The sequence below is a fragment of the Sarcophilus harrisii genome, chromosome 3 (genome assembly GCF_902635505.1).
Source record: "Sarcophilus harrisii chromosome 3, mSarHar1.11, whole genome shotgun sequence".
NCBI classification, from domain to species: Eukaryota; Metazoa; Chordata; class Mammalia; order Dasyuromorphia; family Dasyuridae; genus Sarcophilus; species Sarcophilus harrisii.
Window position 1 is genome coordinate 229852385 of NC_045428.1, and position 26706 is coordinate 229879090.

General features: G+C 32.9%; 1 protein-coding gene across 2 annotated transcripts in view; it reads right to left on the reverse strand.

The window, feature by feature from the left end:
• SAMSN1 (SAM domain, SH3 domain and nuclear localization signals 1) overlaps nt 1-26706 on the reverse strand; it is a 98159-nt gene that overhangs the window by 12659 nt on the left and 58794 nt on the right. For both annotated transcript variants that reach the window (XM_031959165.1, XM_031959164.1), the window contains exons 2-5: nt 10859-10930; nt 7336-7491; nt 5500-5629; nt 3371-3522 (exon numbers count right to left, since the gene is read on the reverse strand). In XM_031959165.1, coding sequence (XP_031815025.1) covers nt 3371-3522; nt 5500-5629; nt 7336-7491; nt 10859-10930 — 510 coding nt within the window. The remainder of the gene's footprint in view (nt 1-3370; nt 3523-5499; nt 5630-7335; nt 7492-10858; nt 10931-26706) is intronic.

Genomic DNA, 26706 nt, shown 5'->3' on the forward strand with positions numbered 1-26706 from the left:
TAAACACAGTTTTTTATTGTTTTAGTTTCTTTTTTTCCCACAAGACCTATGAAAAGGCATTATCATAAGAATGTTTATGATAACAACTAACAAAAACCTATCTTGAATGTATATGTGTGTGTATGTGTAGCTAATAGAGACATCGAACATAGTAAGAGATAAAATAATATGAATGGCTTTTTCTTTCCTAAGATAACTGGAGATAACTTTTTGATTTTTTTATTTCAAAATTAGATTCCTCTTTAAAAAAGCATGCCTTATGATAAAGAAGGGTTTATGCCCCATTTATAACTTATAATGTGTGTTAGTAGCAGCACTACAGAAAATAAAAATGGTTCCCATATATCTTTCTTTGATCTTGGCCAGTTACTGAATCTCTGACTCTTTTCCCATATGTAATATAAATATAATATGTCTAATAACTTATCTCACATTGTTATTGTGATGTAATATATGTAATAACATTGTTATTGTGAAGTTCAAATAAGATAACGTATGAAAGTGGTTTGTAAACTTTAAAAGCATTATTATTATTACTGATAACCTTCTGATTAATGCCTGATGTTTGTCCCCTTGCATATGTAGCAGCACAACCAATGTTTTATATAAGACTCCTCACATGGTAGCACTGGTTTTCCCCTCAAAGAAAAATTTCACCTTCTTCCCTCCAAATTGCTCTCAACCATATGTGGTTTTGGTGGTGAGATGAGCATATGTTGTTGTGCTAGTGTTTTGAGTTCACCTAGTTCAATCTTTCCCAACTGGAAAAGAAAAATTTAAACCGTCTAAACACTTTCAATTCACCATATGGTTACATGGAATAAAAAAATATAAAAATAAAATTATGAGCATTAAGTATCAGCCATATTGCTCAATGCTTAATTTAGTACATATGGCATTAGAAGCATTTCAGTGAAGATCAAGTTGGGATGATAAATATTAAATGATGAAATGTATCCAACTGTCCCAATCTGAATACAAGGGGGGGAAAAAGCTTATGAAACTCCCAGCTAGGAATCTAATCTACTCATACTTAAAGCTGATTAATAGGCAGGGCACACTTCACTGAAATAGATTTGTTTTTAATTGTAAAGGGAATAGGTTGCTAAGTAAAGATAGAGGTAGACTGCCCTCCTATAGAAGTTATTAAGTGACCTATCAGTGACATTTTAAAGTAGAAGACTAGGGGTCAGATTCGTAAATTCTTGTTATAGGAAAATCCTAAGTGAAGAAACTCCCTTTATCAATGTAAGTCAGTGATTCCTCTAACAGTGGTTCTCAAAATATGGTCTAGAGAATCCTGGGGATCTCTGAAACCCTTTTAGAGGGTCTACAAATTCAAAAATAGTTTTTATTTCCAATATGGTAAATGTCTATGAATATAATGCAAATAAACAAAAGCGATTTGGAAAGATCCTCAATAATTTTTAATAGGATAAAGATACTGAAAACAAAAGTTTGAGAACCACTGCCAACTTCGTGTAAATTGCTTAGAGCACTGAAAAGTTTTAAAAAAAAAAAAAACTTAACTCAGCTTTTATACATCAGAGGTGGGCCTTGAATCCAGAGCTTCCTGGTTTGGAAGCAAGTGTCCCTTATGTAAAACATTTGTTTTAAAAATAAGAATTTGTTCCAATGTGATTGATATATTAGTGAACCATTTGAGCATAATGAGAACCTAAGGCATTTGCTTATGCTCAATTTCATCTTGAGAAATAATAAGAATGCAAATACACAAAATGTACATGCATGCACCTGACAACTACCAGCTGACTTAGTTTACTAAGTGTGCTAGCTTATAAGATTGTGTTTTGCTATTCTTTCATATTTGTGAAATCTTCTATTAAAACTCATCCAACATCCCAATATCCTGGTTCAAAAACATCAACTAGTGCATGCAAAAGGAAAGCATTAAGTATTGAAGAGAATCTACATCCCTTCTGAATCCTCCTTCCACAAACAAACATTTTTCAGGGTAAACTATTATAGTTATTGTCTATCCTCAGGTACAATGTGAAGAGAGAAGCATTGATCTATTTTCTCACCTTCTACTATTGTCTTTTCTGTGTTCCACTGAAGCTGTCCTCTTGCCTGTGGACTTCAACCCTGCCAGCCCCAGTCATGTGAATAGGGGTGCAGACCAAACAGCAATCTGAGGTTGTGCATACAACCATTATTCATTAGAGAATTTGTATATTTCTTAACCATTTAACATGGATAAAACTATTCTACCATTTTATTAGGCTTTCTATCTTTTTTCTTTTTTATGTTTCACTGATGAAATTTTTCAGGACTGTGCCTCTAGCTCCATTTTTCTCCTAAGTCCTCTAGTTTTTATTGCATAAGTTAGCATAGCATAGTGATTTTTAGGATAACATATGTTCTAAACTGGATAACAGAATTGACTATATACATTTCTTCCACTTAAGATTCATGACAATGTGAATGGTTCAGTGTTTGGTGCCTTTATTCAACTCACCTTTTTCTCCCCACACCCCACCTCAATCAATATGCCCCAGCAACTAGAGTCATCTGCCTGTTTGTTATTGAGGGCAGTGCCTATGGGTGGGGAGGACCATATCTATTAGAATCCATAAGGATTTTTTAAAAGTTCTGTTACAATCTTATACTTAAATAGAAAGAAGCAAAATGAAATGAGGAAGTACAAAATGTATGAAAGCAAATGTGCTGATCTAACTATGTGATTAAATCTTTTCTAAAATGAGTAGAAGGAGCACTTCAAGATAATTAATGGAAAACAAAAGGTGTTTCTTAGGTGGGACCTCTATCTCCTGCTTAGCAATCAACTGAAAAACAAGCAGGAGGAACAATTCTAATTTTTGCTTAGTGACATATTCCCCAATTTTCCTGGCATTCTTTCATGCTGTGTCTTCCAGAGCTGGTTTCTGTTTCAATTTCTGTTTGAAATCTTCATCTTAAGTCATCCATTTATCAAATTTTGCAGTAACTGTGCTAGATATTTCCTTACTTAATTTTTTAACCTTTTTTTCACAAGTTTGGAATTAGCAATAGGGAATCAGATATTCCCAAGCAGTTAGAAGGGCTTTTAATAACCAGAGGGTAAGGTAATTTCCCTTTTCCTCAAGACCCTGTACATCACTGTATTACTTACAAAATTTATCAACAAATAATATTAAAGGCTTGTTAATAATAACATCTCTCAAAGAATATCATCCAGAAGACCATTTCCTGGGCTTGAATACATGTTTTTCACAGTATATTTTGTTCAACTTTTTTATTCTGATCATCTTACACCCAAAGAACCTGAAATTACTATACCAAACCAGATTGTGCAGACATAAATCTTACCATAACATTTTACAAAAAGAAGATTTTAACATTTACTTACCTTAATTTTTAGTGAGTCAGTATCATAGGGACTTGGTGTGAAATCTGTGTGTACTCTTGCTCGGCCACAGAATGGCCCTGTGTATGGGACTTCATCATCCAATCTAAGGCTGTCTCTATTACTTGTACCATCTGAACAGCTTGTGATTCCACCTGATAAAATCAGAGATAATATATTATATGTAGTGCTATAAACATTCTTAACCATCATCTGGGAACAAATTTAAAAGGTTCATACCAAAGAAATCAGCCACAAACTTCTTGTGGTAGAAATATCAGTTTATCTGCTAATTATGAATTAGCAGATCAATTGCTAACAATTTAAATTTCTTCTACTTATTCCTTATCTTTTGCTTTTTTTTGCAATAACTAACCCAAAGATTTACTCACTTAGGTTTGAAGGATTATTGTTCAGAGATTTCCTTCATCAATTTGATGCATTTACATAGTGGTCAGCCTTTGTAGGTACTTTTATTCTATTTTATCTAACCGGGATAAAACAAATTGGATTGGGATGGCATGGATTAACTATGGATAGACTTGTTGTTATCTACTGGTACAAGTACTTAAGGAAAAAGATTCAGTCTCTAGTTTTTGAGTTGTGCTCATTTTTTTCTTCTTTCAACAAAGACTCAGACAGATGTAGAATTCCTTTTATAGATTGAACACCAAAGGGTGATTTTGATTCATTAAAGTTTATCAGTTCATCCTCAACGGATCCACAAAAGCCCAAGCCAATCACTTCAAAGTTCCATACAAAAACTTATCCCATTATCCTTTAAATAAATAAGTTATATTTATTGATCACGACCTCCCACATTTTTGTCTGTGTTTATATGTAAGTATATATCAAATAAATATTAAGGGAATACCTACAAAGTAGTTAAATACAAGGCAATTAGGAATGAAAGTTAGTAGAAGTTGGAGATGAAGATGGGGGAGAATGAAAAAAGCTCAACCAGAACATCAAAAAACATTTGTTAAGCACTTTCTATATTGCAGGTACTGTATTAAGCACTGAGGATAAAAAGAAAAGCAAAAACATTGTCCCTCTTCCAAAAAACCTCAAACTATATGTGCACAACTATATATTGGTTTAGTGTAAATTGAAGGTGAAGAAGAAGAAAAACCTTATCTAGAAGAGGATTTAAGCTGAATGTTAATAAAACCAGGGAAGATAAGAATCATTTGGGAGGAGAGCATTTATTCTGGGCAAGGGCACAACTAAGGAAAAGGCAAATATAGATAAAGTATGCTGTTCAAGAAATAGCAAAGTCAGTATTTTTGGATCTTAGAAGCAAAGTACATCAGAACTGGAAAGGTAAGAGAGACCCAGATTGTGAAAGACTTTAAAAGCCACAGAAAGGGTTTTACCTTTGATCTTATAGGGTTTTTTTTTTAATATTTGGGTGACATAGTCAAACCAAACCTGTACTTTAGGAAAAATCACTTTGGCAATTAAGTGCATAATAGCCTGGAGTGGACAGTCTTGAGAAAGGGAGACCAAGGAGAAGGCAATATTCCAAATGTGAGGTGATGAAGGTCTTTCTTAAGGTGAAAATTGTATAAGTGGAAAGAAATGGACATATAGGAGAGAGAGTGTGAAAGCAGAAATGACAGGACATGGTGAAAGATTGGCAACATGTGAGTTGAATTTTTAAAGGAAGGGAGGGATGCTTCGAGGAATACATGAGGAAAGAATGCATTTCAGGCAGGGGATGACCAATTAAAAGATGATGCATTGGAGTGCTATATATGAATAATAAAGAGAAAGCCATAGTCAAGATAATTGTTTCTATTCTAAATACAAAACAGAAATTTGAAAATTAATATAGAAAGAAGTTCCAAAACTTTAAGCTGTAAATACAAATTTTCAAGACAAAAATGTTCTTATAGCATTATAAGTTTTGAAATAAATGTGTCTTTAATAATCTATAAGGCATAATTTTAACAGTAGAAACTTGATTGTAGCATCAACACATTTTAATTTTTTCTGTTTTATTACCAAATATCTATGATTTTCATAGTTAATTTGATAAATAAATTAATTCTTCACATATATAAGGCCATTAAAATTAACTTCTCAGGTTTAACATATTCAGTATTTCTTATTTGTTTCTTTGAACTCACTGGATGAGCTTTGACCACTGTAGATACTGTCCATGGAGTCACTGCCTTTGAGAGGAAATTTCTCAGTGTAGGCTGCAACTCCTGGGTCACTGTTTCTATATGAGTAGGTATCTTCTTCATCCTCTTCATCCTTTGTTTTCAAATATCACATTGTAAGTACAGAGAAAAATATTCCTATAGAATATACAAACTTTCTCTTTCTCTCTTTCACACACACACACCACATATGCATCAAGTCATATTTTAAAATTAATACATTTAAGAATATAATATTAGCAGCATAGAACATGACTTTATCATTCATTTCTCAATTTCTTTTCCTAGAAGAAAAGTTTGAAGTACTTTTGAAGTACTAATATGAAATTCCTACTTAAATAACAATGGTGCAGTTGCAATTTAGTTCTGACATATTGTCAAATATATTTAAATAGAAAAGTAAAATGGATTGACAGCCATATCTCTGATGAAATTACACTTAATTAAACTGCTTATATTGTCTCATTTTTGCTATTTAATTTATTTACCAACACAATCTATAATTCAGGAATTCAAAAAAGTTTTAATTTTTTCCTAATTGTTTCATCTCAGAGTTTTGGGTTTTTTTTTTTTTTTTTTTACAATTAAGAAAGACTATTTATTTAGAACTCTTCAAAATTTTTATCCCAAACTTTGAATCTTTGACCTATACCACGGAAAATCAAATTTTACATAATTAAAATTAGGAAAAGTGAATTATTTCAAAATATGTTTCCTTTTTCTTGAAATTATCTCAAGTACTTTTTAGGTTTATGTAACTTGCATAAAATGGTAACTTTGTGATTTCTATCTAGATATAATTTCATCTTATAGAATACACACATATATTTTATATAGACCATTTGAATATATTTTTGAGCAGAGGCTGGGTGAAGGAAGTTCTCTAGTGCCTTCACCCAATTTTGCTTTTATGTGGATTGATTGCAGCTATATACTTATCTGACTGAAAGACACTATTAAGTACCCAGTCAGCAAAATAGCTCCCAGTTCTTAGTGCACATAAAAAATTATGTTCAAGGAACCTGACAAATGTATCACAGAGACTATAGTGTGTCCCAAAAGCATAGGTACAGTTTTATTTTATTTTATTTTTTTGGAATAGGTTAGGTTCAAAGGACAAAGATAGGTACAGTTTTAAACTATTAAAGCTCAAAGCTATTAAGGTATTAAAGCTTAAGCAGAACTAAGGCTTTTGGGATATACTATAATAATATTAAGATAATGCTAATTCCTCTATTGACCTATTCTCTTTTTGTACCTCCACTTGTGTGTGTTAGGTCCAGAGCTTTTTGGTATAATGATAGGCAAGTCAATCAAGCCATCTCACAAAAGACAGTAACATCCATTCTTCCAGAAAAATGTGAGGATAAAGAGTAAAATCTGAATGCTGGATTTGGAATCAGAACACTGGAAATTAAAATATGTATTTGAAATTTATTAGCAGTGTAGTCAAAGGCAAGATATATCACTTCTCTAAGCCTCAGTTTTTAAAATAGATGAAATGGATAAATAATACTACAGGACTGTTATGAGTAAAGTTCTTTGCAAACATGGGTATATTACATAATTGTGCCTTATTAGTATTAAATGAATTTATAGTCTAGAATATCTTGCTATCAGAGATGAATACTTTCACTAGTACTTGAGCAACATCTGTTTTATTCTCTCCTTAACTGTGAGATTTGTGAAGCACAAAGTACTGTACGTGGTATTATTAGTATTTTATTATCAATAACTATAAAAAAAAAAGTGCATTGAATACTTCCATAGCCAAACTACTATTTTATAGACTAAACTTACCTTGTCCTCAGAAAGGGCTTTGATGTACTTCTTACTAATTTTTTTCTTCATGGTCCAGGAAATAGCCCTCATTTTTTTGCCTAGACTTTTGCCATTATTTGGAGTTTTAGCTGATTCTTCCTCTCCACCTTCATTTATCCCCTCTTCTTCACATTTCTAAAGAAATGTTAAATACCACAATTATAGGGTAAAGAATCTTAATATTAAAGCAATACTTAGAAATTTTAGCTTGTGAATATTTGTATATACATTTTTGTGGATAGTTTCTAAAATTTCAAGAAATGGAATTATATTTCAATCTACATCTCTAAGTGTTCCAACCATAGTTATCAATACAACAATCTCAAAAATTAGTTTTTAACTTAAAGGCTTGAGTATACCATGAAATTACCTTATAATCACAGATAGTTATAGTTGTAGTATATAGTATATGGTTAGCTAATTTTTGAACTGGTCATTTCAGTCTTTTCAACTATTTAGATGGATAAGTTAAATTCTAGACAGCTTACAAAGTAAGCATGCATATCTGTGTGAAGAGTGGAAAATATTTCTAGAATGAGAGTGAAAAACTGATGTTCATTATGAAATGATAGTAAAGATATATGGCTCTTTCTTACATAGCTCAAGATAGTCTTGGCATTCATTGATTAAAAAGTGAGATTCAGCTAAAAACCTCTCACAAATCATTGCCATTTTCCTGTTACACTAAGAGAGGGTGACTCAACAAATATGTAATGGCAAATGTAGTTCCACGAAAATGTATTTGGGAAGTGGAAAGGATTTTAGAGATTGGAGTTTATCATCCCTCTCACTTTAAAAATTAATTGTATCCTGACAGATGGCCAATTGTTCTTATTTGAATACCTACAATCGCAGGGATTTTATCTTTCGAGAACTATCTAAAGAATGACAAGAGGAAGTTTCAAAGACATAATTAACAGCATAATTGAAAGGTACTAAAGTTTTTCTTAAGATTTACCCTAAATTGGCTATGCTGAATATTACAGAAGAGTCAACAAAATCCAATAAGCTAAAATAATACCTATCTTGCTAATTCTTATACTCTTGATTATACTCTGAAGTTATTCTAATAAAAATATTCATAGATTCTTCCAAAAGTCCTGAATGAATAATAATAATAATAACTACCATTTATATAGAACAGTTAAAGTTTATAAATAGTATCTCATTCTCTATTCACAACAACCCTGAGGGTTGGGTACTATTGTTATTCCATTTTGCAGATCAGAAAACTGAGGCAGAGAAAAGTTGTGACGCCCAGAATCACAAATCTGGGAAATTCAAAAGACAGATTTGAATTCAGATTTTCCTGACTCCTGGTTCAACTGTGCCTCTTAGACAATTTCATGTATGAAAATTCAATTTTTTATTCTTCAGTGTTATGTTTCCTCATAAGAAAACTATTTAACATATTTAACAATAAAAAATATCAGAAAGTAGCTATATTAAAACACCAAGGTATTCCTACTTCTAATTTTCACAATTTAATCTTTAAAGGCATTTTCTGGTATGTTATATCAGAGGTTGATATTTTGTATATGATTATGGACTTGTGAAATTTTAGACCCACTGAACTTAATTTTAGACTTAATAAATTCTCCTCCTCTGAATTCCACTTGCCTTTATTTTCTGTACCACTTATTTGATTTTTATATACCAACTTGTAAATTATCGTTTTACATACATGTCCTATCTCCATAAATGTATTATGAGTTCTTTTGAGGGCAGAGGCTATGTCTTAGAGCTGGAAATAGGATGGGATGGTTTTATTTCATATTGGGAAATTAAAAGACATTGACGGTAATTGTATTCCTCTAAAAGAAAAAGGCAAAAGTGGAGACTAAGGCATAGCAGAACTGTTAGAGATTTGGAGTTTTATATAATATAGTGAAAACCACTCAGAAAATTACCAAAATTGCTGATCAATTGTAGCTCCCTTCTTTGGGTCAAGATAGGAATAGAGTAGAGACTGGTAGTATCTGAGCTCTAGCACAGTCTAAGGGAGAAAAAAATTTCCTGTGTGTGTGTGTGTGTGTGTGTGTGTGTGTGTGAGAGAGAGAGAGAGAGAGAGAGAGAGAGAGAGAGAGAGAGAGAGAAATAGAGACAGAGAGAGAGAGAAACAGAGACAGAGACACAGAGACAGAGGCACAAAGAGAGAGATACAGAAAGAGAGAGAGACAGAGAGGAGAAGGAGGGAAGGATGGAGGGAAAGAAAAGAGACAGAGAGACAGAGACAGAGAAACAAAGACAGAGACAGAGAGAATATATCAACCATCTTCCACACATGTTGTACTCCACCCAAGGTTGGGGTTGGTATGGTCTCCTTTTCCCCAGAAGTCTATTGGATTATCTTCCTTGGGAAAGATAAATTTGGGGTCAGAGTGTACCAAAGACAAAGAGACCACCCTTCCTATTCATTCACATTGTTTGAGTCATCATATCACTATTCAGGAAGGTCTTCATTTGGAAGCCAAATGAGTAACAAAAATCTCACAAGATAAAATTTCAAACAATCTGATTAAATGAGAAGTAGACTAAGAATCAGGAACCCCAGATTCTAGTGTCTATTCTAAAAGACTTTTGGTCTCTTTTTGAAATAAGGAATTTGAACAAAGTAGTCTTTAAGGTTCTTTCCAGTTTTAACAGATTGAATATGCTCTCATGATTTCTGAGTTTTATGAGGATTTGCTTAAAACACTCTTTCAGTCTCTTTACCCAAAGGATCTGCTATTGGATACCCACATAAGTGTGAAGAAATAATTAAACTTAATATGCATTTATCAAGAATGATTATTTAGAATACTAAGAAGTCAGTGCAATTCTTTTCCTGAATTGACTAGTCAAGAGCAGTTCAAGTGGTACCCATTCCTTTCATCAATGGGAATTAGTGTTCTGGTAGCTCTCTTTCCCATCATGTCCAACCTTTCTCTCCCCTGCCATCCCACTCCTGAGTGCATTCTTCAGGCTGCTTACTCTAGGTGTGATTTATGTTCTTTGCCCCAGTTCCAAAGTTTCCTAATTTTCTTTTATAGTATTTATATGCTATCATCTGGCAAATTGCCTTGTACTATGCATAGTCAACCAATACTTATTTAGGTAATTGAAATTATAGTATTTTACAAAAGCTGCCAGCTTATATTTTAGGCTTTTTAATTTTTGATTATGTGTCTGTATAACAATCTCAATAAATTAAAGAAGTTATTTTTTGGCAAACATATTCACCATGTAGAAACATATGTAATTGGAAAAAAATAAGCAAGCTATTTATGAATTGAAAAGGAAAAAGATAATAACAGCCTAACCTATTGGTTTCCACAAAATATTCCTAGAACTAAAGACTATTTAATACATTTGGTAGATCCTCTGAGAAGGGTTTACAAAATGGCATAGGCAAAATGAAAAGCAAACACACATGCAATGAGAGTGCAAAAAAGTTGTAATTTGCACTTGTGAAGTGTGGTAATAAGATTGTGAATTAACTGAAATACTAAATTATACTTACATCATTTGAATGTTCTGGTTTGGATATAGAATTGTTCCGAAAACGATCAAAATTTCCAAAGCTGCTGCTGCGCTATAAATGATAAAGGAAAACAGAAATAAATTTATCAGCTATAAATTTTTTAATTTAAAATATTATATAGGAGATGGATTATAATTAGGAAGTTTGTCTTTTGCAAATTAACAGGATGATTTTCCCCTTCTCATGAATGCAATATTTTCAAATTATAAGAATTACTACCACCTAATAAATATAATGAGCAAAATTTATTTTTGAGCTTAATGTTAAAGCCTGTATTTATTAAAAATCAAGTAATTTATTTTAACTGCCCAATAGTTAACTTTTTGTGAGAGAATTAATGAACAAATACATTCAATGTGTAAATACCTCAATCACCACCCTTCCATAATTTTTTCAGAGCTCAAAGACTAACATTTCAATAAGAAATGTTATTAATTGTGCTCACATTCATCAGAAAGGATGTTTTTAATATGAAGACATTTTGGTAACCTGAGAATAGATTTTTAAAGACTGCTTAATTCTCCAAGAGTCCATGCCTTATAATTAGTCTAATCTCTTATGTAGTTTGGAGATTAATAACCAACTGTACCATTACAGAAACCAAAGTATGGTAGTTATCCACATGTATTCAAGTAATTTGTGAATATAGCTCAAGAATGCCATTACCTAATGCAAAGCTCCTAATACAAAGTTGTGAATCAAATGTGCCCAGAGTGAATCAGAGCAAAATGTGTCAGTTGTCTAAAGTCAAAGAATAAACTCACTTTACTTTAAAGACTTAACCCATATGCATTTATCTTATTTTGCATTAAACATTGGGGGTCTTTTGTTTCACTTCCTACTACAGGGATTAATATATAAATGTTTCCAACTCATTGTCATAAGATCTTAAAATTAGGATATAGATAATAGATCTAGATCTGGAAGAAAATTTGAGAGACTATCCCTTATACACACACATACACACACACACGATATGTGTTTATATGTGTGTATGTAGATAGTATATGGCTGCTGTCCTTTTTTTCAAAGAGGACCAAAAGCAAAAAAAAAGACATCACTATATAATATGTATGTATATCAATATATGTGTGTATGTATAAGTATGTATATATACAAATAAAGACATATGTATTGTATATATACTATATATAATGTATATATGAAGATAAACACAGTTATGTATGTGTATATGTATACTAACAAATAAAGATATGTGTGTATATTTACATATATATGAAGAAGATAAATACAAATAAATACATAGTAGTAAAATACAAAATAGAGAGGGAGGAGAAATGGGGTTGGGTTAGAAAAGGTTCCATGTATAAGGTGGAATATGAATTATATCTTGAAGAGAGAAAGGACTAGTTGAGGTAGATGTGAAAAGAATGGCATCCATTGTAGATGCCAGTGATGACCAGTACAGAGGAACAGAAGTGGGAGATGTTGTGCTGTGCCCAAGAAACTGAAAGTCCAGTTTAGCTGTCTCAAAAAGTGTTGTTGGGAGAGTCATATATAATTAGGCTGGGGGAAAAAAGGTGAAGATCAACTGATGAAGAGCATTAAAAACAAAACAGAGATAATTTTATCCCAAAGGCAACAGGAGACTATTGGACTTTATTAACTAATAAGTTTATGAAAATTGTTATATCTGTGTGAAGGAAAATAACTTTTGTAACAGCATGCAAAATGGGTTGAAGTAAGGAGACACAGGTGAGACTAACCAGTTACAAAATTGTTGCAGTAATATAGTTGAAGGGTGATAATTCAAGTGGTGGCTATGTTGAAAGATCAAATGAGAGATTGTAAAGGGCCTGAACTCTGGACAAGTATTCTTGAAACAAGGTATTAATTCAGTGGAACTGATGAGATGATTGTTCTTTAGTTCACATATATACTTAGTATTTAGCATGGCGATGTAATGGTTCTCTAGTTCACACATATTCAGTATACTGTAATGATGTAATTGCATTAAGATATAAAACGGCTAAGAAGGACTGGAAGATAGACATTCTATCTTTGACCAACCTCGTGATGGCTCTCTACCTCCTGCACTAAGGAGGAGACTGGGTCTGACTATGATAGAAAGCTAGCCCAAACATTACAAGAGATCCCATGGCAGTAAAAATATCACAATTTTGTAACAGATTAGACATGAGAGGTGGAAGAGAGGAAAGAATCAATGATAATGCTAAACTTACAAACTTGAGAGATTCAAAGAATAGAAGTATCTGTGAGAAAAAATGGGAAGTTTGTAAAAGGGGTGAATTTGTATAAAATGATAATGAGTTCTGTTTGGCATATGTTGAGTTTGACATGGCTTTGGGACATTCAGTTTGAAATGTCCAATAGGCAATTGATAATGGAGTACTAGAGCTCAGGGGAGAAATTAGTCTGGATATAAATTTGTTAGTCATTTGCATAGTGAAGATAGTTAAACCTAGAAAAACTTAGAAGTCATCTAACAAAAATTTGTTAAGTGACTGCTATGTGCTTGGCACTGGAGACACAAAGAAAGGCAAAAGATAGTTCCTACTCCCAAGGAGATCTCTATCTAAAGGACGAGAAAACATTAAAACAAATATATGCAAACAATCTATATACACAGGATAGAAATGGAGATAAATGAATAAGCACTAGCATTTAAGGGTATTAGGCAAGTCTTATTGTGGAAGATGGGATTTCAGTTGAGAATTGAAGGAAATCAGGGAATCCAGAAAATAGAACTGAGGAAATTAGACATGGAGAAATGTCAATGAAAATGTCTGGAATCTAGAGATAAAGTGTCATATATGAAGCATAGGAAAGAGGCCAGTGTGACTGGATCAAAACATACAAGGAGTAAGTAAAGAGTAAGATCTCTAGAAAAGATAGGTGCCATGCAATGAAGGATTTTAAAATTAAATAAGGCTTTTTATATTTGATTCTGGTGATAATAGCGAGCCTTTGGCATTGCTAGAACCTGAACTTTGGAAAAATAACTTTGGTAGCTGAATGAACTGGGATATGGAGAGATTTGAGGCAGAGAGATCAGCCAACAGCTTATGACAATAGTCTCATCATAAATTAATAAAAACTTGCATGAGGGGGAAGTGATGTAAGACAAGACAAAGGGGATGTGTAAGAGATATTACAAAGGTAAAATGTTGGCAAGAGATTGGTGGGCTGGTGATGAAAATGTTAAGGAGGGGCAGAGCCAAGATGGTGAAGAGGACACATGTGTCTATCTGAGTTCTCCTTTTCTTTCAAATGATTTTTTATGAAACTCAACCTCAGAATTAGTGCTTGACTGTCAAAACCCAAGAATATTAGGAGTATAACACATTACCAACAGAAGATAATCTCAAAATTTGCCAGAAAGTCTGTTTTTGCTCGCGGGCAGGGACAGAATAGGGTTAGGTCAGGCTCAGAATCAGGCAGATAGACAATGAGAGCATGGAAACAGCTCATGCTGACCAAACTGGAGGGAGGCGGGGTGTGGTTTTTACAGGCTGAAAATTTATAATCCCAAAACACTACAGTCTCTCAGGACCTGGCCACAGCTACCCAGCACCAGGAGGGACGCAGCATTGTTGGTCCTGGCACAGACGCTGACCACAGTGAAGATGCTGATCCCAGCACAGCCATTGCTGTCCCACTGCTGCTTCACTGCTACTTCCTGTTGTCTCTTGAAGAAGCTTAGTAACACCACACTGCCACAAAAGCAGACTGCAGCTTTTTTGTTATTGTTGTTGTTGTTGTTGTTGTTGTTGTTAAAATGAGTAAAAAGGCAAAGCAGGCTCTAACTATAGATAGATTCTATACTGAAAGAGAGCAGACTTTAAACCCTGAGGAGACTAAAAGCAGATTGTCTCCAGATGAAGCCCCAAATGGTGATATAATCTGGTCCTCATTACACAAGGCTCTCATAGAAAAAATTAAAGGCTCTTAAAAGAGAGCTAAAAGAAAAATGGGGAAACGAAAGGGAAGATTTACAAGAGGGTCTGGATAAGTCATATTACTCGTTAAAAGATAGAGTGAATAAAGAAATCAACTCCCTGAAAAAACAGAATTAATAAATAGGAAAAAGAAAATAGCTCCTTAAAAAATAAAACTGGCAAAATGGAAAAAAAAATTCCATAGAACAAAACAACTCACTTCAAAGCTCAGTTGGACAATTATAAAAAGAAATAAAAAAGTAAATGAAGAAAATAATTCATTAAAAATCAGAGTTGATAAATGGAAATGAATGACTCGAGGAGACACCAAGAATCAGTCAAGCAAAACCAAAAAAAAAAAAAAAAGGAAAAAATATTAAATACCTACTTGGAAAAATAACAGACCTGGAAAACAGATCTAGGAGAGATAATCTAAGGATTTAAGGATTATTGGACTCAATGAAGTCATGCTGAAAGTGTTAAGGAGATAAAAATGAAATCTAGGTTTTGAGTTTAAATTATTGAGAGGAGGGTGGTACTCTTAACAGTGATAAAAAGTTAGGAAGGATGAAAACTTAACAGGGAAATGTAGAGTTCACTTTTGGATGGGATGAGTTTAAGATGTCTATGGGACATCTAATTCAAGATTTCTGATAAATATTTGGAAGTGAAAGTTTCAAAGTTAGTAGGGACTTTGGATAAGTAAATCTGAGAATCATCAGTATAGAAGTGATAATTCAATTAAATCAATGGAAACTGCAGAACCTTTGGAAACACATGCTTTTTTATGGGTATGAACCTGATGAAAATACATCAAAGGATAATAGGAATGATTGGCCAGATAGGTAGAAGGGAACCAGAGAGTATGAGTGCTCAGCAATTAGCTTCAATTCTTTTGATGAAATATGAAGCAAGTTTCTCAATTGAAATGATAGGGAGGAAGATCCACTAGAAGTTCGAGGATGGGAGAAAAGGGAATGTGGTTAGTGGATTAGTGAGTCAACTAGGAAGGTACAAAATTATTGTTGTTACAGTAAGTACTGAATTCAAAATATATAATCTCCATTTGTAGTAGACTCAGTCAACATGATTTTGTGATTTTCTCCAGCTTTAATCAGCAGTATAGAATTGAATTATATCATCAAGATGGTGATGGGTGAAAATTGTAATCAGTGCAGTGGTGATCACCTGAAGAATAACTGAAAATTCAGGGAATTGAAAGCCATTTTACGGATAGAGAATAGGGTTTATGATTGCAAGGTAGAGGAAGAAGTAAAATGACAACAGATTGTGATCAAATAAGTAAATTTCAGAGTTCATGAACATAGAAATGGTACATTTCTGGGTGATGATCAAGATTAAGGGTATCAAAGCAAGGTGAAATGAAATAATTAAGGAGTGTGGAAATTAGCATGTTTTAGAGAGCAATATTCTAACTATATGATGGCAAGGAATTAGGAGGAGAGAAAAATCATGAGCCAGTTATTGTATTCGTTGAGAAAAAAAGAGAAGTATCCTAGATGGCTATTAACAATATCTATCAGAATTTTGATTGGATAGTAAGTATAGAATGAACCTCAGAAAAGGAATGGTTAATAAGTGACAGTGATGGAGAAGGTTGCAAGTTGTATTAGTAGTAAAATGAGGTACTACCTCACTTTGATCAGTAAATTAGAGGAAATGAATGAAAAGAACTAATAATGGAATGTGTAGCCAGGGAAGTTGTGTCATTAGGAAGAAACTAAGTTTCAGTGAGAGGCAGAATATAGAAGTGGGAAAAACAAATATTTAAAATGAAATGGGTTGGGCATCCCAGAGAACACAACAGAAGGGGTAAGAAGTTTTAGACTTGGACATGAGGAAAAGGAGAATTACACTGATATAGATGTAATTAAAATATTGAGAAGCAGGAGACAAAGAATGGTGATTGAATAATGACAGACTGAGGTTCAGAATCATTGAGGTGGGGTAGTATAACTGGGCTGGAGTTTGCCAATCAATAATGAATGACTTCAAATAGGTTAACGACATCTCTATAGATTTTCATCAGGTTAGAGGCTTCCCATGGTATTATGGAACTCAAGTGAGGGGATCAACATGAGGATCTTATGGAATAACAATTGTCTCCTTCTCTGCAGGAAGGCCAATCTAGGTCAAGAGACCAACAAAGAGAGCACAATAGAATCATTTATTCCTCCTTTCCAGGTACATAGCAACAGTCCAGACCAGTAGACAAACAGAGAGAGTTGAATGGAGTGGTTTTTCTCTGTTATTTTCTTGGGAGGAAAAGGCCAGGAAAGTTTACCTTTATAGTATGAAGTAGTGCTTTCCCCTTATCTCGTGTTTCTTCCCTTCCCCATAAGGCAGGAAACTGGTAGATAGAAGTCACCCATAAAATATACTTAAATAAGAGAAGACAGACAAGAGTTTTAGAAGAATAAGCACAGTTAGGAGCTATTCTCTAGGATGAGTCAGCAGAATAGATGAGAATTTAAATAGAGCTTCACCTTTTTCTTAACTGTACTTGTTTGCCCAAGGCTCCTCTCCCCAGGAAAAAAAAAAGAGAGAGAGTATTTAGGGGGTAAAAATAGTAATGTCAAATGTAAGTTAGGTCATTAGGTCAAGAAGAATTAGAACAAAGAAAAGACCATCAGATTTTTGCAAGAAAATCCCAAATGCTGTCACAAGGAGTCAGACATGATGTAAATGTCTCAACAACACCTTACACTTACTTGATATTCCTCCTGAATATTCCTTTGGGCTTAGAATGAGAGAAAAAGAAAGGGCTAAAATGTTAAAGATAAAATAAAAAATAAAAAAAACAGTGGAAAATACTAAATATTCTCATGCGGTGCTTGTTAATCTAAAAATGACTTTCTATATCATTTAATCACTTTAAATTAAGTAGTAGGAATGATGGTATTTAAAGGCTTTCTTTGTTTATTGTCATTCTGAAAGCATGAGGGGCCAAGTCTTGTTTACTATATTTAAAAATAATGTGAGAGTAGGAAGATCAGTTATTCCTAATCCAGATGCTTGAAAAATCCTTCCTTCTGGTTGGATCAGATACCAAGGGTAGTTTTGTAATATACTGCCTCACATCTATTAAATATTGATAGGGGTTAAAGCATTTTTTCTACCATCTTACATAATGCACGGGAGAGCACTAAATAGAGCTACTTCAGCATTTCTCATACTAACATTTTCCATTAAATAATCAATAGTTACCACCCTTTAAAATGCATTCAACCTTATTATATCTATAAAGAAAAGCAAATTTAGGTGCCTTGGGCTATGAAAGAAAAGGGCTATTACTTTTGGTTTTTGTCAATCATCATATTACAAATTGTTGGACACCTAACTTGCTAATGTAGAATTCCAATATCAAAAACATTTCTAGTTTAAGAAAATTATTAATTATTAATTAATTTTAAATATTATTTATATTAAATTATATCTCTATTATTGAATGATATTGATTTATATTTAAATAATGGCTTATAGCCAAAAATTTACAATTTATTCACTTCTTTAATAAGGTAATACTAATACTGCACCATTGGATAATATCTTAAACCTTACTATGCATGACAACCTTTATTCAAAGGTTTTGACTTGTCTATAAATGGACTAAGAACAATGGATACATTTTTAGAATTGTGTGCCTATGGAGTTTCATATTTGAAATAAAATTATAGTTAAGTAAAGTCTGTTTCTGGGATTACAGTCCAGAATAAATAAAATATATTTTGGTACTAGAAATCTTGCATTTATTTATAGATATTGGTTGAGCAAATGTGTGCTGATAATTATACTCAAAACAGAAGTTTTATTAAGCATAATTTTAGCTTTTTTAAAGAAAATCTGCCAAAGCAAATTTCATGAATTTGTTTATGGACCTTTCAGTTGAAATATCACAGTATATTCAATCTCTAACTGCAATAATACCAATAAATTTAATCCAAATTCAACCAAAACTCATTAAGTGCTCATTTTTTTATATGAGACTTTATCATTCTCTGAAACAAACTGTATATGAAAGGAAGTAGATTGAGCTTAGAAAAGTAAGGTGGTATCATAATGTGGAGGGTCTTGAGTGTCAAGAAAAAAAATTAAACTTCACTTAACTGTTGGTAAGGAGTTTTCATATTTAGTAGAGCTGACAAGATGGAGAAGGCCTTAATGAATTAAAGAGTGACATGATTAAACATGTGGTTTGGAATCTCTTTTACAGTTGAGTGAAGTATGGCCTAGAGTACAGAAATCATTGTGACACAAAGACCACCAATTAGGCTATTAAAATAGTCTTAGGAGAAAAATGATGTAAGCCTCTTCAGGGAGGGTGTCAGTGTCACAGGACAGACAGGGGCATATGTGAGAGATTTCACAAAAGTAAAATCAACAGGCCTTGGCAACAAATTGAATAAGGAAGGTGAGAGAAAGTGAGAAGGGGAGGATGACACTTAGGTTGCAAGCCTACAGGAATGGAAATCAGGAATAGGAGAGGGATGAAGGGGAAAATAATGAGTTCAATTTCATATGTGTTAAATTTACAGTGTCTACAGCACATTTATTCCAAAATGTACAAGATATGGGATATGAGATTGGTGTTTGGGAGAGAAGTTAGGGTTGGAGATATAAATTTAACAGTAATCTATTTTATTCATCATATAAACAAACATGAAAAACAGCAAACATTGTCTAAGCTCTTACTTTATTTTATGTTAGGTAAGGTTCTTCTGTTACTCTACTTTCAACATCTACAAAACACAAACTTTTGAAAAGTGGGGTTTTAGAATGGAAGCTCTGATATAGTTTTAACTAGGGCAAGTATCACTATTGCATCATACTGTTCCACTGCCTGCACCATAAAAACAGAATTAGGACCTCCTTTGGAGATTTTGATTTTGCATTCCTTAGCCTAGTGTGATTCAAAGGGCTAATTAATTAATTAATTAATGCAGGACTTCTTAGTTGTGAATTATATTGAATTTGTTGCCATGGTAAAACTTGATTTAGAAAAAATTAGTCTCACAGGCTGTCTTTTCTCCAGAAATAGTAATTCTGCTTACCTTCCTCCATCCATACCACAAAATGGTGTAATCATTTAACACTGAGGCAATCCTAACACATTTTTAATAGTTTGCTGAATTTGTTCACACTGTTTAAAAGATATCTGTTCTTAAATTAGAAGAATTAAATTCTAGGATATTTTTTGAATAAAGGTTGTCATGCATATTAAGGTTTAAGATTTTAATATTATCCAGTGGTGCAGTATTAGTATTCTGAAGCAAAAGTTTTAATTTAAAAAGCTTATTCTAATAAATGTTTTCTGTATATTATTTATAAAAGGAATAAGAATTTGGGTTAGAATAGTTAACTAAGGCCTTATTTTGTAAGTATATTCCAAAACATTGGAGATATGTCTGAGGTACCTATATAATTTTTTTTCCTTTGAAATAATGCATGGAACTTTCACTCCAATATTGTAATATTGAAGAGCATAATTGCAAACTAAAAATTATTGTGGTTAGAAAAAGAATGTAACTCAATATATTAAACTATTTTAATAAAATCCAAAGTATGATACAATTATCTTTATTTTTTTTTCTCTTTTGAAGTCCTTGTCTTTAGTTGTCAGCATTAGTGAAAATATCACATGTGTTCTTTAGTTTCTTCAGATGATTTCAATAGTCATATTGGCTTCTTCCATTTTTGTCTCTTTTTAAATTCATTTTGCATACTACCTCCATAAATTTAATGGTTATGTTTTAATTATATGTACATATATATGTGGTATATACATATGAATTATAACATATATATGTCAATTTTGTCATGTTACTCCCTGTAATATTCTTCTCTAAAATATAATGTTCTCTGAGAACAGGTTTCTTGGGGGGCTTCTGGAGGCAGCCTTCATTAAAAGGCTTCAGTTCAGTAATCCCCCCAAAATGCAGCCAGGTATTAAAGTCCAAATCCTTTATTGTCTCCTTCAAAGTCTTGTCTCTTTTCCTGGGGCCCGGTTAGTTTTCTTAGAGGCCTATCTCTCTCCTTGGTTCCGAGAGCTCCTGCCACTAGTCCTTTGCTCTGCCAGCTTCTGCTTCTAGCTTCCTCTGAATGTCTCCGAATCCAAAAGTTTCTACTTCACCCTCCAGCCACACAAAGGTGGAAGATTGAATGAATCTGTCTCAGCCTCAGAAAGCTTCTAGTGTGCTTGTCCTTTCTGGCCATGACAGCTCCTCTTTATATGTTCCACACTGAGTATACACTAATCATTATATCACTATATAGTGATATAAGAAGAATATCCTTTCTATCCCCTAATTAGGTCACACTTATTCATTCTAATATGGCATTCATGTTGTTCTCTCTACTAAGGATGCCCTTTTCTCCTCACTCTTGTCCACTTATTCAAATCCTACCCAATCTTCAAGAATCAGCTCAAGTGCTATTTTTTTTTTTTACAAGGTTATCTTCTCCATCTACAAAGTAAATTGAAGAATTCTCTGATGCTTCAGGACAAACCTGATTGTCACTAACTTCAACCTTCCTGTGCTACATATGAAGGTATTTCACTTAGAAAGCAAAACTGCAAAAATATCCCCAGTGGCTTTTCTGAGTTCTGAATTTGCATCTCTGCCTAATTTTCTATCTTCTGCTAGTACTCAGATTCATCATATTCCAAAATAAATCCAGCTTCCCATTTTCCCTGTTAACTAATTTCTGTTGTCTGTATACTCTTTTCTATTCTTATTTGATGTTTCTACAACTAGCGATTTATCCCTTTGAACTTACTTATGTAGCTCTCAAAAGTGGCTTGGAAGAGTTAAGAATTGGCTCAAATTCAGCCCATAATGAAATTTGTCATTTTTCCCATTTGCTGATTTTTTTTGTTTGTTTCATGATCTTTAAGGTTCCTTAGCTAAACATCTAATGAGTTATGACTGTACAAATTATGACTATCTTTGCAGACAATTAGTATCTCCAAAAATGAGAAATAATAGAACCTCCCAAACTCTAAAAGACCCCAGCAAACACTATAAGATCAAGTCTAATAATGAACCATGAGACAAGCCTCCTTTATTTTCCTATCATTTATAATGTTTAAATTTTCCAAAGTAAAAAATTTCAATCAAATAAAACAGAAGAGCCTTCTATTCCTAGCAATCACTGTTGTAGAATTTGTGGGAAGTGAAGAAAATTGTTGAAACATCATTGATACAATCAGAGATGAAATAGTTCCTGTCTATGAAAAGGGAACTGAAAAATCATTTGTGTTATATCTGATGAAGTAAGAACTGATCTACTGAACCAAAATAAAATACACTCTACTTTGAAGTGCTTAAAAGAAACACATTATGCTCATGTTTTCATTCATCAACAATTTATCAGGAGTCTCAAATTGCTATAAAAATATCCTTTAATTAATTTTGCTAGCTTATGTACATTCTGAGTTGTGGAGTGTCCTTTGTTCTACTTATATGGCCTCTGACTTACCAGAAAATGACTCATTTAGAGAACATTTGCTACTAAGTGGTGGAGAAAAGAGATAAAAAACTTGGTTGAACACTTCTTTTTGAACACTTCTCTTGCATATCTTCAAATCTCCTAAAAACCTAATCATCCTCCTAATGTCTCCAGTGTCTCACTTCTCTATTCCTCACATATATGCCAAAATAATCTTCCCCAAATACATATTTTTGTCATTCTTTGTTTCAAAAGCATGTCGAGGATTAAATATAAACTCCTTAGTCTAGCAGCTAGATTCCCTTCACAAGCCTATTTCATGTTATATCTATTTATGTACATTACATTGCAGCCAAACTGGATTGCTAGTTATTCCCTGGATTTGATATAGATTCTCTTATCTATATGTAAATCACCATGTATTTAAATCCCCTATTATTGAAATGGGTTTTCTCCTTATCTCTTTCTGACTCTTGGAATCTGCCTTTGTAATCACTTTCAGTGTCATCATTTACTCATCAGCTTTTTACAAATACCTCTCAGTTAAGTGAACTCTCATCTCAAGTATTACTGTAACTCATTGCATGTATCTTTCTTTTTCTCTTGTCACATCCTATATTGTATCTGGGTACATGTTGTTTCCCTCCTACTGTGGCCTCATACAGCAGGTATTATTCGCTAGACTATTTCCTGTTGTTTTACAGGCACTAAAGGTGGCTATCGAATTCAATAATAACTCATATTAATACTACTTCAAATTGTTACTTAACTTCATTTAATTTCATCTTATTTTGACATTCAATCAACAAATAGAAGGAATTAATAATCACATAAAAGTGCTCTATGTCATTATCGATTAGAGAAATGCATATTAAAACAACCTTGAAATATCATTTTAAACCAAGCAGATTGGCTAAAATGAAAGAAGGATATGACAAATGTTGGAGATGATGTAAAAAATACTGGGATATTAATTCATTGTTGGTAGAATTGTGAAACAATCCAACCCCTTTGAAGGGCAGTCTGGAATCATGCCCAAAGAGTTATTAAATTACCTATATCTTTTGACCCAGCAATACCACTACTTGGTTTATTATCAAAGATGATCAGGGGAAAAGGAAAATAAGAATCTATATCCTAAAATGTTCATAACAGCTCTTTTTGTGATGGAAAAGAACTGGAAATTGCAGGGGTACCCATCAACTGGCCAACAGTTTAATAAGTTGTGATATAAAATTGTGATGGCAACTATTGTGCTATTAAGAAATGATGAGCTCAATAATTTTAGAAAAACCAAGGAAAAAACTTGCACAAAATAATGAAAAGCAAAATCAGCAGAACCAAGAGAACATTGTATACAATAAGAGCAGTGTTGTTTTAAGAACAACTGAGTAAATAAGTTATTTTGTCTATTATAAATACCCAAATTAATTATAAAGGATATATAAAGAAGTCATCTACATCCAAAGTAATAACTGATAAATTGTAGTATGTATAGAACAATTTACACATATATGTTATGAAAATGCTCATTTTATTCCATAATTCGAAACCGAATTAAAAAAAAAAAAAAACACCTGCCATATTTCAGGCATTGTGTCAGGCGCTGGAGATACAAATACAAGAGTGAAACAGTCCCTGTTTACAAGGACCTTGATTTCTACTGGACAGATACAATGTGTTCACAGAGATAAAAATAGGATGTATGGGGGGGAGGGGGGAAGAGTGCTATTAATTAGAGAAACCAGAGATAGTCAAAAAATTGCTAGAAGGTAGATACTATGGGTTGGTTGGTTGTTGTTCTTGTTTTTATCTTTGTTATGTACCCACTATAGAAAGCATGTCCTTCTGAATAATAAACCCATTATTTTTACTATATACATGTTCCTCTGATCCATCAAATAATAATATTCTAGCCAGGCACAGTGGCATGCTTACCAGCAATCCCATCTACCAGAGGGCTAAAATTGTTGGATTGTTCTACATTTCAGTAAAACTGAAATTAATTGGGTGCCTTTGCTAAATCTATCATTAACATAATGAACCCCTGGAGCAGAAAGTCACCAAACTGCCTAAGGAGGACTGACCCAAGTTAGAAACAGAGAAGGTCAAAGCTTCTCTGCCAATTAGCAATAAATGCTCCATGAGGACTGCTACATTTCCAATTCAGGTAAAATGGGGAGACCCAGTGTCAAAATTAATAATTATTATTATTATAGCAACATTATTATTCTAAATAACAACTTAACATAATTCAAGAGCATATAAATTTATCTTGATAATATATTCAAGAAAACATAAGCTCTAGGAAGGTAGGAATCATTTTGAGGATTTTTTGCCTGTGTATTCTGAAAGCCTAGCAGTGCTTTGCTCATTAAAAGACCTTAATGAACATGGAATTGAATATTAAATGTCTGGCTCCTCTGATTAAACTTTTTAGCCTAGCATGTGTTCTTATATATGCTATAAGGTTCTTTCCTTTGTACCACCCTTTATGCCCTTATATTAAGATTTACATCATTTTTGGGAAACACAGTAGAATTAACTTAGAAACAATTTAATTAGCATATGTGCACACATGCATATAGGGGGAAAATATGATTAAAATAATATGAAATTATTCTTAAAACATAAATTGAGAAACATCAAATAGTTCAAATACAGTCTCTTGTTTTTTCTTCTCACTGGAAATAGAAAGAAAAAACATGGAAATGGCTAATGTAGATGTTAGTACTTTTAAAATAATTAACTGATTAATGAAATTTCAAGAGTCAAAGGGGCAAGATTACTGAAATATTAGTAGTAGCTTATATTTATACAGCACTTTATATCTATAAAGTCAATCAACATTTATTAAATGCCAACTATGTGCCAGTCATGTGCTAAGCTAAAGAATTCTGCATATATTTTCAAATTTGACTTCTAACAAGCTTATTAGGTAGTTTATAGAATTTAGAACTTTAGCTTAGAAATTTAGTTCTTAGCTTGTAGATTTAGAAGAACCTTTAAAAGTATTTAATCTGACATTCTCACTTTAAAGATGAGAAATCTGCTGCTCATAGAAGTTCAGATGACTTCAGGTCACACAGATGTTGTAATAAGTGTGATTTGGACCTCTGACTCCAAATGCATCTCTCTTTCTAGACATTACTCAGTTTTATCCAAATTTCACAGCTGAAGAAACTGAGACTAAAAGAATAAGAAACTTGTGCTTAATCACATACTTAGTTCACAGCATATATGTCACTAGAATTCCAATCTCCATATTCTTAATTCAAATTGAATGTACTTTCCCTGATGCTATAATACTTTCCATATATTGATTCATCATGCAATGTAAGGATACAAACAAGCGCTTCCTGGGGAACCGTAAACTCTCAATTCATTGAATACCATGCAAAATACTGAAAACTTTTTTGCCCTCATGACAGTTAAACCATTAATGAAATAATGAAAAATATCTCAAAGAAGATGTGATAGCTCATTACAAACCATTGCTTGAAAGGATATTAAATAAAAGGGAATAAAATGAAATCTTCCCCCAAATGAGTTCTATCTAATAAAATTTCCTGGCAATTAGTATGGCAAAAGCATTTGTCCTCCATGCTTGCTTAGACTCTGAAAACACAAAAACCCTTTTAAAGTTCTCCTGAAGGCACATTTTAGCCATACAGTGATACCCTTGAACACAAATAATGACAAACAATAAGATAATTCTTTTTTAAAAAAGTTTTTTAAAAAGTAGTTTTTATTACTTTTAAATGAGTCTGCTTGATGCATGATTTTGGTATCCCTGATTAATAGTCACTGAAAGCTCAGGCTCTGGAGTTGTAATGTTTCTGGAAGCTTCCTTCTAGCAAAGCTCAGCTATTAATTCAATGGCACATGTCAGCTCAGCAAAGCAAGGTCACTCTTCTGCTTCAAGGGGAACCTTTTTAGAAATAATAAAACTGACAGAAAGTCCCTTTTTGCATGCTTTATGTCACCAGAGGTTGAGTACTGCAGTTAATATCATAGAGCTTATAAACATTCCCATCTCAGGCATCATCCAGTGCTACTAGACTTAGGGATTTAACCTTTTTTTTTTCTTCTAACTAAGATTAGACATGTTTATGGGGGAAATATACAATTTGTAATCCTAAACAAGGAAAGAATGAGTAAGAATAATAAAAATAAATCTTTTGTTAGGTTATTTGGAGGAGAAATTTAAGACCTACTACTTTCTTTAAAAATTATGAATAGTGCAAGTTTTCTTTGCACATATTATTTTATTTGGATTCAAATCCATGAATGTTTCAATTTGGGGGGGCATGGTAAGAGCATTAGAATCGTCTTGCTTCAGTGGATCTATTGATTCCTCACAATGAGATGATAATAAATTTTTCTATATTATTTTTAGAACAGTAAAAATAAAAATGAAAAATATTTCATTGGGAA